Here is an 18,595-nt window from a genome sequence, read left to right as displayed (position 1 = left end):
ATTTAACTTAGACAGTGAGAGGCAGTCACTGGTGATAAGACCACAGTAAGAGTTTGCTGCCAATATTTCTACTGAAGTTATTACCCTATAGCCAAAGTACTAAATAAACTTGTGTGCTGCCATCAGTTGCTCCAGTCTGTTGTCTAATTTTGCCTATCCACTAAGGGGTCTGGGTAACAAGGATATCTCAAGTAGAAACAGCTACCGCTAGATTTATCAGCAGTGTCTCAACTCTAAAACATTACGAGTATTTTATTTAGAGCTTGATCAATGCAAATAGAAATTCTTCCACCTCAATATGGCTGCTTCTCTGCACGCTGAAAGACACCCACACATGTGTTGCTGAGTAGCAGTTTTAGGTACCATGGTGATAGTGTTGAATTTTCTTAATTTGGATTTAAATAAATCAAAGGGCTGGCTGCTTTTTTTTTTTTTTTTTTTTTTGTATTTTTTTTTTCTTCCTCCTAAAAAAGGAGAGCAGAGGTCCAGTAGAGATCTGTTGTAAGCTTGAGTTGCGTTAGGCTCTGCCTGCCAAAGTCAGGATGGAGTCATTGAGACTCACTCAGATGTTGTAGACAGATAGGGGCCCTTTGATTTGCTGATTTTTGACTTCAACAGATCCTTGTCTTAGCTATTCATCTTATTTCAAGTGCAGCAGACACATGTACTCATCTAAACTGCTAATGCCAATGTAAATGGCTGCATTCCTGAGGTGAAATACTGGCAGGTGCAGCTTTTCCCTCTCTGAAGCCTTTAGGCTGAATGCCTTTAGGCTGCGCTTCCTGCTCTTAGGACTGCACAACTGGGGGTGATCTCCACTTATGTGCATTACCCCAGTGCTTGCTGTTTTCAGGTGACATTCATGAAGCACACTCTATGCTCAACAAGAATGAAAATATAGCAACCACTTTCTTACAGATGTGCTGGCTACTTGGCAATATACCAATGATCCAGTTATTCATCTGTCAGGATGACAAGTGTTTTACTTGCCTGGCTGGAGGGAGAGTGTCTTTTGGCACGTGTTTAAAATCACCACCTAAAATGCACAGGGTCAGAGGTGAATTCAGCTGTGTAAGGAGAAGCACGGGATGTCTTCTGCTGAGGGTAGAAATTGGCTGGTCTCATTTAGACAGCCAGGCAGACTGGACAGTTTGGGCCTGTGGACCAAAGTACTAGGAAGTCAAACTAGAGTCTGCAGATGGTAAAATCCAAACACAGAATTCTCTGGACTTAGTTTGTTGGTACCTTCCCAAAGATATCTGCAAAATTATTTAGAATTTGCAGGAACACAAGTATTTTCAAAGAAAAACTCCTGTGGGGAAAATGGTTCTCCAAGTAGAACAAGACAGAGCACAACAACAGTGGGAGCTGACACACATTTCATGCTGAATGTGTCTTTGACCACCTTTCTCTGCCAGAACTGGGCTTTTCTCTATGAATAAATCTGCAATGCAAAGGAAATTGCTTTAAGTGTGGGCCCTTTTTCACCTGTGAATACCATGATGCACTAATGAATATGTAATGAATAACTGCCTTAATTAGACAGTATCTAGGCTGGTTACATACCCTGACTGTGCTGATTTGTATGGCGCAAACAAGCATCCTTGCATTGCGATCATACTTAGACTGCAGTGTGACATGGGCTGAGTGACGTGGTCACTGGGTTGTAGGTGCACTTCCTTTCCTGTCCACTTGCATCCTTCTGTCCCATCCCGTCAGAGCTAGTATCGTGTGATATTCAAATTTCAGTACCCTGATACTGAAAACAATATTGCTGTTATTCACTATAACCCCCAAATTCCAATATAAATTCAAAGCAATTTTTTTTTCTCTTTTTTTGGCAGTTACTGTGCAGCCACATCATTTTGTGATCATTGTCACCATGCAACATGTGGTGCTGGTGAGAGGCTGGGGGAGATGTTTGGGGGACTCCCTGTTTGGTAGCAGCTTGAGTGTTTGTAAATGTAAACCAAACCTGAAATCAAATTTTTCAGGGGAAGCACCTGAAAACAAAGAGTGGGCTCCAAACCCATGGCCATTCTGCTCCTGATCTTGCTGCACATATTTAGTAAAACTTCCTTTCTATAGCATTATTCTGGATGTAGCTTTCACTGGAAAAGAGGTTTCTAGCATTATTACAAAGTTAGAGTAAAATGAGAACAAATTACCTTTTATAGCTGTAATTTTAATTTAATTGGACCGAGTCCAGTCAAATTTGATGGAATAGAAGACGAGAGGTAAAGGTTGTGTCCAGGGCAATGGAAATACAAATATGACCAATTTTCCCATAAATAACATTACAATATTCAAATCTAATTGCTGTTAACTATAACTTCATTGTGTAAACGATCTTTCATTACTGTGCCAAATCAATTTCAGTTAAGACTGATGTGTGAATAATTCAGGCAAGACATTTGAATGATGCATATCCAGCTGGCAGTTTATAAGTGCCTGTTTGAGCAAGGTACTGGGACTTTGTATTTTTAAAGAGTTGATTTAAAGTAAACAAAAACCTGCAATTATTACGTAAGTGAGCTACATTTTGTCCTAATATTTCATTAAGTGTATACATTGCAGTATGCATGAATAATGGGAGGAAATAATCTAGCTCTATACACAGTGCCACTTTTGAAGAGTTCCTTGCAAGAGAAATTTAGTTCTGTAGAGCTGCAAACATTGTTTACTTTCCTTGATTGTGAACCTTTCTGATTTTCTAATATTCTCATTTCCCTGCCTTGTGTAGTCATAGGATAGAAGAGAGAAAGAGGATGGCAAGGATAACCAGGAGTATGGTGTAGCTTTCATTAGAGAAAGATCAAACCTGTGCTTGAAAAGGAATGAATAGAGGAGAATATCATGAATGTTGTATAGAATTGGGAGGAGAAAGGATTGATAGCCTGTTTTGAAGTATGACAATGGTACCCTAACCCCACTGAAAACCAGCAGGTTTTAAACCAGGCAGTATTAAAAATACACTCGCGGAGTGTGTGACTACATTGCAGAACTTTCTGCTGCAAACTGATTTATAGCTAGAAAAATACAAGGGACTTGAAGGATTGAGAAAAGGGTTTGAAAATTTCGTGGAGATTTTTCGGTCATTCCCATCAATCACCCCATCGGGTGAGCTCAAGAAGTTCTTAAACATCTGTTTAGGAAGGTGTCCCTCCCTGCAGTCTTAACACCTCTGTGTCACTCTGTGGCCTTTTTGTGTGCTCTCTTCTAACACATCTTCTGCTGATAGCTACTGATTCCAAGAAGAGGGACATTCATGCAGACACTGATTAGTGTTGAGGTATGTTCCTTTCTAACTGAGTAGCCTCCAAAACCTGAACTCTAAAAGGGTCAGGTGAGTAGTGGCTGGGTTTTGAAAATGAAATTAAATACTGGAAGAATTCCTGGCCATGAAACTTAGTGCTTTTAATTAAAGCAACGTAGAGATTTAGGGGTGAAAGTCTACAGCACAGCAGCTGACCCACTGCTACAGAGTTTACATAGGTTTGTCACTCCTCATTTTCAAATTAGGGCTGAGGCTGAAAACTGCAATTTTCACTTCTAGGCTCAGGGTAGAAGAATGTGTCCTGAAAACATTTTCTTTTGATATCAGAGAGTCATTAGAGATCTGAACACATTCTAATCCTCTTATATTTTCCTCATTAGATTTGGATTACTGCAGCTAAGCAAGGGGTGAAAGCTGGCACGTTCTTCTGGTCTATGTAAGTACCTTCTGTTTTCTGGAGACTTTTAATTAATAATTCAGAATTAATTCAATATAAGTGTTTATTAAGTTGTTTTCCTTTCTCGAATCATTCAGTAGGTTGGAAACTACCTGTAACCCTCTATTGTTTCATCTGTGCAATGTTTCTGATAACTAAAGCTCATGCTACAGTTTCCTGCTTTAGATTCATGCACTGACTTTTTTATCTTCAGTTACCTGAAGATAAGATGCATGCCAATGTGAAAAATTACTGTCATTTCAAAGTGTGGTTTTTTGCTTCCTTAGTATTGCTAGCAATGTTTCTTAGTCCTCTGAGTGTGGAAGACTCTTATTGTCCTCTTATGTTAATTAACATCACCAGTCTAATTTACTTAACGGTCTGATTCATTCATTTTACCATACAGTCTGTCCTTTGAGCAAGATACCCAATTTCTCTTTCCTAAGAGACAGCCTTGAGGATATCCGCTGTTTGTTCTCTTGTTTAATGATTCCAACTTATTTTCCCTTGTTCCCACTAAAATGTATCTTTACAACCAAAAATGAATGAATTTTGATAATTTTTGAGGAATTCGTGTAGATCAGTCTTTCTATTACAGCTTCTGGCAAGATTGCAGGAGCAAAGAAAATGTTTAAGCTACAAGACTGAAGTAATAAGGGGATTTGACTATTTTTCCTTTAGAAATAATATGGTTTACTGTTCTAAACATAAAGCACATAGAGGGAATAATAAAACACACCACGAGCTGATGATAGGTTTAGGATTGCAAGATGAAATCTGACAGAGCTCCACTCTGCTGCTCTACAAACTAAACTACAGCTACATAGTCTACATAAACACCCTGGCCAATGCATGCTTGGGGATACAAAATGTAAAAAAGGTAGCTAAGGACAGGTTGTATGAATGGCACTAGTAAGGGAATGGGGCAGCCAGTTTAGCTATGAATTAAATGTATATGTCTTACAACTGTATTATTTCATTTGGTACACAGGATATTTTTGGGAGAATTTTCAGGCAGACTTTATCAGGAAAACAGGATTTGCAAAATATTTTAGTCAGAAATGAGTTAATTGAACTAGTGGATTTTCTTTTTTTCATATAGCATAAGTAAGTTTTATTGCGATAAAAACATAAAAGTTGGACAGTATCCAAAATTATTATTCCAGTTTAAAATATTATCTTATTTGAAAATTTTAGTATAAATTCTCATTTTTATGGTTTTTTACAAAGTTCTCTGTGTAGCTGGAGACTGAGTACTACTGTTTGTCTACAAGGCATTAAAAACAAAAGTAATTGCAAATGGCTGCTGCCACTTCTATTTCTGTGCCAGAGCTCTCCAAAGAGTGCTGAATTCAGTTCATTATGGTGACTGATGGTGGTGTCTGATTCCTGCCTTGGGATTCTGCTATTGAGCTAGTGGATTCTGGACTGACTGTGCCATTGTATTAAAATGACTGTGTGGTCACTGGCCTGCAGAGCTTTCCTAAGATGAGATATTTGGAACTTTAACAGTTTCTAGGGTTAGTCATTCTCATAGCATGAACTTGGCCTCAGCAGCCAAGTAAGAATGGCAAGCGCTGTACAAGCAGTAAAGTCAGATGGGTCTGGTCTGCAGGGTGAGAAGCTGTCAGGGTTCAAGTCCCTGTGCTGCTGGCCTGGTGTTTCAGAAGGCTCTGTTCTGATTCACACCAGCCTAGCCCTCAGTGGCTATGTTAAGGCAATGAAATTTTTCCAGCATCTGGAAACAGGGAAAAGGACTATTACCAGAGCAGGGCGGTTTTTTAAACTTGTACTGATGTGAGCAATACAGTGGATTTTACCCATGCCATTATCCAATGGCAGCATACAAAAAGGTTCGTCTGGGTTAAAGCCACCAGAATGGATCTTTTATTCACTCCTCCTTAGAAGAGGTAGATTTATTGCTTTGAGTTCTGACTACATTTGTGAACTTTTAATCATCTTTCTTGTGGAGTATGCAGACATTCAGGAGGTCTGATGTGATTCTGTTTGCGAATTAAGAATCAGTATTAAGCAACAAAGAAGATACAGCATGCTAAAAGCAAATTATGCTATTATGATACATTAGATTAATATAAAATTCAGGTCATAGCAAGCATTTTGTTGATGCTTTTTACATTCTATGATAACATGGTATATCTTTGTATTTTGTGGTCCAGTGTCATCCCCCATGAACGCAGAATATTAACAATACTTCAGTGGTTAACCCTTCCAGACAATGAAAGGTAATTCACTTGCTATCTGCTGATGGATAACTGCTAGTTTGTCTTCTCTTTATAAGTAGCTGGAAGAGAAAGCAAAAATTAATTTCTTAAATTTATTTTTGTCTGCTACAAGCCATCACTGAATTAAGGATTTGTTTGGCTTTTGTGTTTAGTGTGAGTTCTTTGGGAGTTGGGCTTTTTTTGGTTTGTTGGTTTGGGTTTTTGGGGGTTTTTTCATATCAGCTTTTAACCATCAGCATCAGATTCTTCCAAATAAATGTATTATATGAATTTATTTCCTATCAAGAAGCATGTAATTATGTGGATTAACTTGCATTGTTCTTATCCTACTGAGCCTAATATGGTTTAAAAATCTTACAGGCAATGGCAGTTGTAGAGCTGGACACCAAGCTCTAGGAAAATGTTCAGATTTTAATTATGAGTGGGTTTTACTACACAAGTCCCCACATGCTGCTGCAAGGCTCAGGCAAGCTCCTGTTGGGATTTCTCCTACAAGATTTAGAATGAGCATGTGTCCTCAGATGGTACCCCATGTGCCTTCTTGCATGTGTTCTTGGGTTTAATAAACAACTAATCATGCCATGGAAACAGAGAACTGCTAAATAATTGCAGGATTCTATGACTGAGATAGTTCTTTTTCCATAGAGCTAAGTCTCATTGGAAAGCTGACTGGATTTGACTTGACCTGGCTAGCCTGTGTTTTTGTGGTGTTGTCAAAGGAAAGCTAACCTGAACAAGACCTTTCTTTCTTTTAGGCCATATGTTTATGCCTTCTACTCTGAGCAACCAGATGCTGCTGGCCACAGATATGGTCCTTTCAACTCAGAGGTTAGCACAGATTTTTTTTTTCTACAGAAAAAGCAGGTGTCTCTAATACTTGGTTTTTTTCTCCAAAATATTGATGCTGCTCAGGAGTACCATTTTTAGGAACTTTGTTTTCACCTGTTTCTGCAGTATGCTTCCCCTCTGCTAGAGAAAACAAAGTTGTCTTCTAAAGGATTTATCATGTAAAATTCACTTCTGGGAGAAGAAACTTCCTGTGCCTTTCAGGAGGATATTTCTTGGTGTGATACGATAATGCAAATGGAAATAGTTATTTGGTGAAGACAGGAGTATATTTGTGTGCAACAACATAATTTAACTTTCCTCTAACAGTTTATGCTTCTGAAAAGTAATTGAAGTATAATACAGAAAATATTGAGATAAAATGTAGAGAAGAAAAAAGCTTTATTTAAAGCTGAGAGCCAGCAGTAGCCAAAGTAATAATTCCAGTTTGTCAGGAAATGTAAAAAGCTGCTAGTTCCAGTTTCATATAGGCCCCACAGGGGTTCAGAAAGATTTTCCAATAATGTTCCCTCAGGACCATACTGTTGAGCTTGGAAAAACTTTTAAAGCACTATAAGGCATTTTAATGAAAAATTATATGCAACATGCTTATAAACAGTAGTTTAACCCCTTGTTTGACTTTGTGTAGCTGGCTGGAACTGATGGGTAATGTTTCCCCTGACAACACTATCCAGGTGACAAGAACTTAGAGGTAATGCACTTGTCTGGGATATGTGAAGAAAGTAAATGTGCTGCCCAAATATCCTGCTTTGAGTGGCTGGGATCTGGCATTTCCAATGATGTCTGACATCTTGCACAGGTCCCCTAGTTTCAGTGCAAATGCATGCCTGCAGATTCCCATCACAAGACTGGAGGAGTTTATATGTAAGATTTTCAAAGGGTAAACAAATGTGTGCAGTGTTCAAAAAGTGAGGAGTGTATCAGATGCCTACCCCCTGGAAGGCAATGCCAATCTCCTAGAGCAGCCACGTACCCAGCAGTAGTTTCTTATTTGTTTGGTGTACAGCTGGTGGCTGTTCTTGACAGTAGAGAGAAGCAGCATTAGTATTTTGTAGTATAGTTGAGTTATTTGGGCTGCGTAAACAGTTTGCAGAGGTTATGAAGTTGCTGTGAGTAGCAGCCCTGTTGGAGCAGTTTAAGCTGTGGTCCTAGAGCAGTGGGTGTGAGGAATTATTCCAAATCAGCACTGAAGCACCATGTTGGATGGAGAGAAGCAGTCCATTTTCTGGATGAGCAGGGGTTAAGATCTGCCAACACTTGCTAAATTGACAGATGTGGATACATGTCCATGTTGTCATTTGGCTCGGGAGTTGTCTAATTCAGTCAGGCAAGGTACTGGTAATGAGAGGTCTCTGATTTGATGATGTTGTTCTTAATAGTGCTTTGTAGTTCCTCTTAGTGAAATGTTACAATTACTATATGTGCCTTATGATTGAAAACTTTAATTTTATTTATCTGGATACCTGAACAGAATTATGGAGCTTTTTCCATGGACTTCAATGGGGAATATTAAGATGATGGCAGTGAAAATGTTCTTTCAATTGTGGTGTTTAACAAATCTGCTTAGCATCCAATGTGGCAATCTAGTTTCAGGTTAATTACAAGAGTGTAAAAAGTGAAGTGTAGCAAAGTGTTCATAAGAGGAAATATAAAAGCAAAAAGCTGCCAAAGGCTCTTCCTGTAGGGGGATTCTTGTGGGTCATTATCTTAAGGTTGATCTCTAATTGCAAAGCAAACCTTTGGCTCTTAGTAAGTGTGAATTAATAGCTTATGAGAGTTTTGCAAATAGATAGTTTCATGTCATTTGTATTAAACACAAGATGACCATGAAATTGATTTTCAGCAAATTGAGAACAGATGAGTTAGCAGAAGAGCATGTATGGGTTTGCAGTTCAAACAGTGAACCAAACTTTGTGAATGGAAACTTAAGTAAATGAGTACAGCTGTGTAAGTACACAGATGCTGAGGTTTGCTAGGGGCCTGGTTTCGGGATAGAAGAGCTAGAGGAAGTATTTTATATTGTTTCTCATAACACTGGTTTCAGTATTTAGAAGCTATGAAATTTACATCATCTGGAAGAAAGTCCTCAAAAGGATCCCCTCTAGCTAATTCCTTGATACCAAGAGCATGACTTCCCTGTGAAATATTTTTTTTTCTTATATACTGCTGGCAGCAGTTAGACATTTGGAGTATTACTGACCATTTTTCTTCATGCAAAGGCAGATCAACCAAACAATAAATTTTGAAAACAAACTTGTAACTTCTGTCTTATATTTGCAATGGGCTTCTTATTTCTTCTTTTGAAGAATGAATATTTCATGCTGATTTTTCTTACTGCAGTTAGTAGTTTGAGGAATAGTTATTTACCTTGAAAACCTTCAAATCTTTATTAGAATGAAGGGAATTTTTATTTAAGCTTATTATACCAAATAATGTTCTAAATTTATTTTAAATGTATAATCTTAGAGGTTTAATGGCATCTAGATGGCTCTTAGATCTTCTCAGGACATGCACAGCAGCCTATGTGCAGATTGTCTTAAAGCAAGAAGCAAAGGGACTTAGATACACTTAAAATTTATTGGTGAATTGCCAGTGTTTTTTATATTGTAGCTAGTCTCCACAAGTAACTTTGCATATCCACTAACATGAATTTCAGTGTAAATGGGTTGGTTGTCTAGGTTTTGGTGTTTGGTGGGGTTTTTTTGTTTTGTTTGGGTTTTTTTGCTTTGAGGTGGGGGTGTTTTATGGTTTGGGTTTTGTTTTTTTTTAAACATTTTAGGAGGTATTTCAGTGGGTTCTATTATGTTTCCAGGAGCAGTTGTGGGAGTTATAAAATAATATGCTCGCTTTTGATTTACTTCTGCCTTTTTTTTTTTCTTTCCCTCTGTGCTTCTGCAGTTGAACTCTGGTAGGTTGGTCCATCCAGGTCAAGAAGCAAAGCTTTGGCTGGCTGGTTACCCTTGTGATGTTACAGTTTCCTTCTGTAAGCGGGGAGGGATTCAGTTCCCTCCTCCATAACTCTGTTCTGACTCTTCTCAAGCAAGACTAAGAATTGGCTGGTTAATAAGAACTTGGCTTTTTTAATTTTTTTCCTACCTAACTTTATTTTTTTTTTTTACATAAAATATTCTAGAAATATACTACCATAAGAGCTCTGAAATACATCAAAATCTGGCAGTGCTAAGCCATTTCTGCTGCTCCTCTAACACGCTGTCTTGAGACAGTCACTTCAGTGTTCAGACCGCAGTCTCCCGCGCTCGCCTGTTTCTGGCATTGTGGAGCTCTGTCTGAGCGATTCACAGACAGTGAAATGAGAGTCCTTCCTTTCCCTGCCGCCCCTCTCATCAGGACTGCACAAAGCTTGAAACGTTTTAGAAACAGAAAACTCTGGTGCTGCTTTATTAAAATGCCTTTCTGGAGAAAGACGAATGAGACTGGACTAGAATCTCCTTTCCAGCTGCTTGCGTTGGAAGCAATGAAACAGCATGGCAGATGGTAACATCCCCTTCTTCCCCTTCCCTGTTTATGGAGCTCTGTAACTCAACAACTGGGAGAAGCTGCCTAAGTACATAGAACTTAATTACCATCATAAATCTCCAACTCTCCCCCAGCCCACTCAGCGTGCTCCATTGCAGATTGTGGTTTATCTCCTGGTAGGTGTCACCTGTCAGCTCTTCTCATGCCATCTCGAACAGTGCCAAGAGCTTGTGAGTTGTGTGACAGTCAGCAGGAGTGGGACAGTTTAAAATTACAAGCAAGTTGATTAATGGGAGAGTAGTTTATTTTAGCTAGATCTTAGGGTTTTTTCCTTCTACATTTTTTATTTTTCCTTCCATAAGTCTATCCTAGGTCATTGTGCATTTGGGAACAATACCATTACCCAATGAGATGCCACTCTGAAGCTGCTAGGAAGTTGAATTCTCAAAATGCCCGTAAAGGTGATAATAAGGCAGGTAGCAGCACAGATTTCTCATGCACGGCCACTAATGTCCCCCACCCAGCTAATTTGAAGCTCTGTGTTAACTGAGTCTCACATAACTGATCTGCAGACCCCAAATAGTGGCAAATGGGGTTCTGGTGATTTCAGCGAGGTGCAGGGTGTGACACACAATAGTGGTACCTGCTAGTGCTATGGATAAGGGTACTTTATTTCACTAATTCAGCCAAAACATTGATGTGGGAAACCTTGCAGAAGTCATTGAGACTGGACAGCCTTTAATACTCACACCTGAACTGTTGTTCAAGTGAGATGTTGCATTTCCACCAGTACTCTACCCTGAACACTCATTAAGTTGTATGAGTGAATTTTGCTGTAATTGAAATTAACTTAAATCTCAGTAATATTAATGGATTAATATTTGATAACTAATACCCCCTATATAACTGTGTCTCTTCAAACACAGAAGCCCCACCTATCTTTAGAAGCACCAGTTTAATTTGCTTTTATGCTGTCTGCTCTTGTAACTGCTGTTCTGCTTTCAGTACAATTTGGTGAATTCCTCCTTAAAAAGGGGTAGATCCTAAATTGTCCAAAAGCCTAAATATTTTATAAGGCCATAGCATTTATGCTTCAGGATTATCTGGCATAGGTAGCTTTACTATCTGATGTGAGTTGAGACAGGCTTTTTTTCTGAGTCCAGACATCTCTCCCTGCCAGTACAGGAGAGTAGTTATGGCTCCCCTCTTACTCCGCCTAAGAGACCTAAGAGAAAGCTTCCTCCTAAGAGGAGACAGGAAAGACCAGTTGCAGCTCCAAAGAAAAGAAGAAAAGTACATAGAGTGGATCAATATTCTACGGAAACTCGTCGGAAGAAAGTAAGTTCCAAAAATTTATGATGGAAGTGCCACTTTTTAGGCACTACGCTGTCTTTATTTTTTTCAATTTGGGAGTTCACTCCATGCTTCAGGTTGGGATTTTGCAGCCAAAACTTTTATAAATTTTGGTGAAGGACCCAAAGGAGAGCAGCCAAACCAGACCAAGCCTTCTGGGGGCTGAGTTTTTCTTGTTTCAGACTGTTTGCATTAGGGAAAGTTATCTTTATAATCTCTGTTTTTTAAAATCCAGCCATCAGCTGGAGGTAATGTCAGAAAAATCTGTGGGAAGACTCTACCACTGCTAGTAAACCTTCTGAACTATTACAAGTTCTGCAATATGTTGCAGCCTCTGTAACTCCCAGCTAATGGGAACATGGTGATTATTTGAGGTTTTGTGTCTAGTCATCATGGTTGTGGAAATATCCTGAAAATGTGACTAATCTAAAAGGAAAATAACACTTGTTTTTAAAATACATATTTAAAAGTCATTTTGTGACTTTGGAGGATAAGGAATTTTTCTAGCAGGATTTCTGAACGGTGTATTTGCAAGAGGTGGTGTGTAAATCTGTTTTCACAAGAAAACCATCAAATAGAAATTGCTTTATTAGGAAAAAGTGCAAGTGGATGAGAGGAGTATTCCTCAGTGTACTGTCTTTGTCCTCCTGGCATTAACAGTCTGTGTATTTCTCCTTTAAGCTAGAAACAAAAGCCTTTACACTCCACAGTGTCATACAAGAGGATGTAAACATTCTTCTCAAGAAATTTTTTGTGGGAATGTTTTTTGACTTGTTGCACAATTCAGCTTTAAAGAGTTATTTTGCGACACGCAATTTCAGCGTGAAAACATGGCAGACAGGGACATGCAACAAAAATAATGTATAGAACCCCAGGGATTTTCTAGAGAACTTTTAACATTTTAAGATTTATTTGAGAGGAGAAATAATAACTACTATGGATGATATTACTATTACTCACTAATTTGCTATTCCAAGCGATACCCTTCCGACATGAAATAGAGTAGAAATAATATTCCTAGTGATGTGAACATATGCTGCTCTTTTTTTTACCTTTCTTTCTCTGAATGAAAAGGTCATCCAAACTTACCCCTAAAGAACTTTTTCTTATAAGTCAGCTGTGAAAATTTGACACCATTATTTCAGAAAAAAACCCCTACTATTACTATTACTGTTACTATTATGTCATAGTTGCCATCATATCTGCAAGTTAATCTTTTGATGCTGTTTGACAGCAATGAAACATGGTACAGGATGGATTCTACCAATTATTATTAAAAATTAAAAGTAAGATTCTTTCTTTCTCCCTTCTAATCAGACTTCCTCTATGGGAAAACTTGTGAGAGAATCCAGCTGGTTTTTTGTTTCAGGTACCACACCCAACACTTTCACAATGCTACAAAACTCTTTATTGTAGCACCATCCTAGAAATCCATGTATCTTGAAAGATAAAATGCTTCTGTACAGTCTTTCAAAGTCTTGATAATAGCCTAAGAAATGTTTATGCAACAGATTTATTTGTTTGTCAATAAATTTTTGAAAGTTACATCTGGGAGGAACTGTAAGAGGAGGTCAGATTGCTGAAGAGGGTAGCTAAACAGAACTGTCACTTGAAATTCTTGAATTATTGCTGTTTATCATCACTATTATTTTTTAAAAGAAGGCTCAAGCTTGCTGACAAAAGTAAACATTAAAAGGAAATTTGTCTGTATTTCCAGCTTCCTTGAATAAGTTTTGGATTCTGAGTAAAAGCTGTATTTCCTTATATGATTGACATATATATAATATGGACTTATATGGACAACATAAGTGGACTTTCATAAAAATGGAATTCCCATTTGTAGAAGAAACTCTTTATATTGGAAAGTGAAAGAATGCTGAAATGGACAATTTTCTTTTTTTCTGAACTTGAAGGTTTCAAAGTTTTAACTTAAATGACTGCTTAGGATTTCCTTAATTAAATTATTTCAAAATTTCACCCTTTGTCTGAACCACTTCCATATGTTGCAGATATTGTTCCTCCTGTTCCCCCCCATGATTCCTTCTCCTGTAAGTCCCTTCTCTCTGTATTTATGGTGCCACATGGGAGTAGACATTTCCTGTCTCATAACCTAGCAGACTCATTTAACATCTATCTCTTAATGGTTCAGGCAGAGGGAGAATTTCTGAACCATCTCTTTCTGGGTCACACTAACATGGAGTTTTTTTTAGAAAATTCTGGTGAAATCTAGTTTTTTCTCATCCAGAATTTGTTATCATTCTTTTTGTCATTGGAAGGATATTTTATTGTGGCTACTTGAATCAGCCAATCAAACAGACAAGTGAGGAAGAAGTTGCCATATAGTGACAACAAATGTTTTCTTCTCAAAATCAAAACAAAATGAGTCTTCTGCCTAAAATCTTACTTTTCTTCTCTCTGTGCCATCTGGTAAGATGTGTTTCATTTTCTTAAGGCTGAAAACATAGTCCTGTGTCTTGCTTTTTTCAGTTTTTTTGGGGGGTTGGGTTTTTTTTTGTTTGTTTGTTTGTATTTTTGTTTGTTTGTTTTGTTTTGTTTTTTAATGAAAAATAAACTAATGAAGAAATCACAGTACAGTATCTGTATCCTCTGGGGCTTGCTGACAATTTTGCCAGAACTGTCATTTGAGCTGTTGGAAACTCTTGGCTTTGAAGCTGAAGAACACTCTCTCTGAGCCCCATGTGCTACTCAAGTGACGTGCATCTTGTCATCCTGGAGTCAGGTGTCCTTTGAAGTGAACTTCATTAAGTGCTTTGGCATGTGAATCCCAAGTCTAAAGCTTCATTTCACACTCATTTTTTCACTAAACCATTCACATGAAATACTGTTTTCTTTTAAAAGCACTGCTTTCCATCTATAAGAAACAAACTGAACCTCAAAGTCACTTGTCTTTTTCTACTATCTACGCATTGTTTTACCAACTGTACACATGTTCATGGGAGGTCTAGGATCAGCCATAAAGACCTTTTGCTGTCTTGTGTCAGCATCTCAGCAAGGCTTTCTCACAATGAAATCATGGTGTGGATATACAAAAGGAAATGGTGCAATAACTGTAGGAGTAACAGCTCAGCCAAGGCTTTGCCTCTTGACCTGGATGATTTTCCCATCAAAGTTTTGCTAAAGGACCCCCATTTGTAGAAGAAGAAACATTGCAATGACAGAATTAACTTTTTTTTTTCTTCTGAATATTTATACAGATGATGGTGAATCCCCTGAGAGAGATTGACAAGACAGTAGGACAACTAATGGATGGACTGAAACAGTTGAAACTACATCGATGTGTCAATGTTATATTTGTTGGTGATCATGGTAAATTTTAAACCATAATATTTATCAGAAGATAAATGCTTAAGCAATGTAGCTGTAAATATAATAGGTAACCTAAATCAAAGTTCCATTTAAGATATTTTTGTGCTGATATTTTTTTCTGGTAGTTTTACTCTCCTAAAAAAAGCCAGTTGGTGTGGACTTGCCACTCAGCTCACCTGTTAATTGTCATGGAGGGACACTTCTCTTTCATAACTCTTTCATAGTGATCTGATGTTTACTTCTTTACTCAGAGCTTTTTCAAATCTTGGTGTTTCTGATGCCACATCCAATGTAGCTCTTCTTGCCCGTATTGGAGGGCTATAACTTGCCTAGAATAACCTACTTGTCAGTTTTCATGGAATAAAAAATTTAATAGCCTTGTTCTCCTGTGCATGAGAAGAATAGGACTTTAGATTGAGGCATTTCCATGGCAATTAGTAGGTCAAGTTATCCTATTAGAAGAAAGACTGGAATATCTTTCTTATATCTATGGAATATAAGACTGTGCCCCACTTAGATGGAAAAGTAATCAAAATAATGGAGGAAGGAGGTAAAAGATATTTCGTGGTCAGATGTAGTCACCTAAAAGCACAGATATTATTTGGTAGGTCTTATTCCTCCAAACATTCAAATAAACTTTCCAATATAGGAAATAGTAAATATTAGCAAAGATAAAAAGAAAGTTTAAATGAAAATCTGGGTTTGCATAACTTTTTTAGCGATGCCAGCAAAGGTCCTCTTCTTTTTAGGTCTTTATTCCTGACAATCTCACATAAACTGCTACCTTAAAAATAAAATGGCATATGCCTTGTTTCTGGATGTGGGTAGAGGAGGGTAAGGGTCAGGAACGATTTCCAGGGGTGGCAGTTTTGTGCTGAGAACCTCCTGTGGCTGGCAGTGCATTCCTCCCCACCACAAATATCTGCAAGAGAAAATTGTTTATCTGCGGCTGCCTTAGTACAGACCACCAACAGACAATACCTTTTGTGTGCTATTCCTCTTAAAATCATTTGTTTGAAAAGAAGTAATCCCCAAAGTAGTACATGAAGCTAGAAACAGACTTTGATTTTTCTATGAGTTTAGTTTGGAGTTGAGTCAGTGCACATATGTTATATGTCACACAGTGGTGACTGTTCCTACGATGCCTAGACTGCTCTTGCCTAGACTCTTGCATAGGCACTCAGTTTGAATCCTACCAGTGTATTATGTTGGAATTAGGTGGCTGTAAAGAGCAAAATGAGTAAGCCAAAAGAAATAATACATAGGGTGTTTGGGATCTCCTTTTTTTGCTGTTCTGGAAAATGTGTTTATTTTCAGGGTGGGTTAATTTTGCATTTTCTTTCTGCAGGGATGGAAGACACGACTTGTGAAAGAACTGAATTTTTAAGCAACTATCTGACTAATGTGGATGATATAATTTTGCTGCCTGGATCTTTAGGGCGAATTCGCCCTAGGTCTAGCAATAACCTAAAGTGTAAGTTAATTTAATTGTACCTTTTATATCCAGAGAACTAGACTCTATTCCTTCCTTGAAATGATGCTGTCCAAAGAGTGTAATTTTGCAGGGTGTTGGCAGGAATTTCAGAGGGAATCCCACTGAAGACAGCTGCTTGCTCCCTTTCCAGTTCGTGCTTCACAGACCCCATAGTGGTAAAACTGTTTAGGGGAGGGCTTAAATGTTCTGGGTTAAACACCACTTTTTTATATCATGGAGGAATGGGAGCTCCAAGCCAGTTTCACATGCCAGCTTACGTTTCATTGTAAGTTTATTCATGCACTTTTCTCCTCTGTCAACAAAAACTGTATTTGGGCAGTCTCAGGACTGCACAGCTTGGGTGTAAAAAAACCCCATGTGGTGCATTTTATGAGCTATTATGAAACCAGTGACTTGTTAACTTTGAATTCAGTAGTTTTATCGTACTTTTGGCACAGATGAGAAGTCATGTGGGTTGCTAAATGACAACAGACTGGAGATGTTGAAGGATATAAGGAAGATCAGCGTATGCGTCCAGGGCCAGTGTTGTCAGTAAAACTTGTTGCTATTTTCAACCATGCTTTTAGAAGTTTACCCTGACTTAGTGTTTGAGATTAACTGATTTTTGACAGCAGGTCTCAGGGCTCAGGCAGGAGTCCTCTGGTGAAACTAACTCTGTAATTTCAGACCAGCTGCCCTCCTTTTGCCTCCAGGGCAGCAGTACCAGGAGAGGGCTTTGTGCCAGCACCTTGACTGCTCTGGTTCAGAGTGCAAGGGCAAACCTGGCTTTGCCAGCAATTTAAGCTACCATGCAAACTGTCTAACTCATAAGTAACCCATAGGTACCTGTGTTTTTTGCACCATATGCTTCCAAGGGTGACAACTTTTGATAGAGGGGAAGATCTGACAGCTGGGATAGCCAAGTATTCCCTCACAACACTTCAAATATGCTCTGGGTGAGGACAAATTTCATAGAAAGATCCATCTTTGAAGATTAAATACTTCCAGAATAATAGCAAAAATCTTAAGAATGTAATAAAACATCCTTAATGCTGATTTGTGTATGCATTTTTTTACTATAAACTTTTTTTGCCTGGTAAAAAAAGTTTGTAGTAAAATAAATGCATACACAAATCAGTTTTTGGGTATTTATGCTCAAGGAATATATGATGAGTGTGTAAAGATTTGTTGAAAATAGTGCACATGTTAGTCAAATTTTGTAGACTAGCATGAGACTGAATTCTTACACTAGACAGTCTACTGAGAACAAATTTCAGTTCTGAGAAGTTTTTTGTTTGGGTTTTTTTTTAAAGATCTTTCAATCTTTGTCTTTCCAAATTGCTGAGAAAAATAAGTTTTTCTTAGAGAATGAATGGCAATATATTTCAAAAAGATCAGCTTGTCTGTATGACCTCTGAGTCATACCACTGGTTTCCCACAATAATGTTTTCCTCTTTTGGCCTCTGTGTGCAGCTTCCTAGTTTGAATATTTACAATTGCTTATAAATCAGCAGTCTGAATGTAGAACTTGAAAGAAACATGTTTGTAACCTTTAGAACTGGGGTTTACCTCCTTAAATGGCAAATTACCAAATTCTTTAGTGTTCCACAATACTGTCTCAATACTGCAAACATACCCTTGCAATGCAAAGGCCTGCAGCTTGTGTTTTGAGATGCAGTAGAGCCCATTTCAAGCTCAGCAAGATCATACCTTAAACAACCAAAACAATAGTATTTGAACAAGAGATTTTCACTTCCCAAAATGTTCTTTTAGCCTATTTTTCCTCTCATGACTGAAAAATGTTTCCCCCACCCCCCAGAAAAACACAGTTAGTATGGACTGTTACTGGGTTTAGGCTTTCTGCATCTTGCATGTCCCTTTAATAGCTCAAAAACAAATTCAGAATATTTTAGTGTGGCTTTTCACTTATTCACCAGTAGCCTAGGGAACCAGTCAAATGTTAGAAGTGACCAAAAAGTGCTGCATATTTATCTATTTATTTAGCAACAAAAAGTGCTACTCCTTCTAACAGAGTGCATTGTTGCATTCAGGTATGCTTTCAAAATTTTTTGAAGGAAAGTCATTGTGTTTGGGGATAATTTTTTATTTTAGAGTAAAACAGACAAAACTTTTGAAAGTGTTTGCAGAAAACAAAATAAGCT

General features: G+C 38.0%; 1 protein-coding gene across 1 annotated transcript in view; it reads left to right on the top strand.

The window, feature by feature from the left end:
• ENPP2 (ectonucleotide pyrophosphatase/phosphodiesterase 2) overlaps positions 1–18,595 on the top strand; it is a 72,229-nt gene that overhangs the window by 34,746 nt on the left and 18,888 nt on the right. The window contains 5 exon segments of the mRNA XM_041470860.1: positions 3,658–3,713; positions 5,891–5,956; positions 6,712–6,784; positions 14,848–14,959; positions 16,308–16,433. Of these exon segments, the coding sequence (XP_041326794.1) occupies positions 3,658–3,713; positions 5,891–5,956; positions 6,712–6,784; positions 14,848–14,959; positions 16,308–16,433 (433 nt within the window).

Source organism: Pyrgilauda ruficollis, unplaced genomic scaffold, assembly GCF_017590135.1.
Source record: "Pyrgilauda ruficollis isolate IOZ18807 unplaced genomic scaffold, ASM1759013v1 scaffold25, whole genome shotgun sequence".
Taxonomy (NCBI): domain Eukaryota; kingdom Metazoa; phylum Chordata; class Aves; order Passeriformes; family Passeridae; genus Pyrgilauda; species Pyrgilauda ruficollis.
This window is presented reverse-complemented; position numbering and strand designations above follow the sequence as displayed.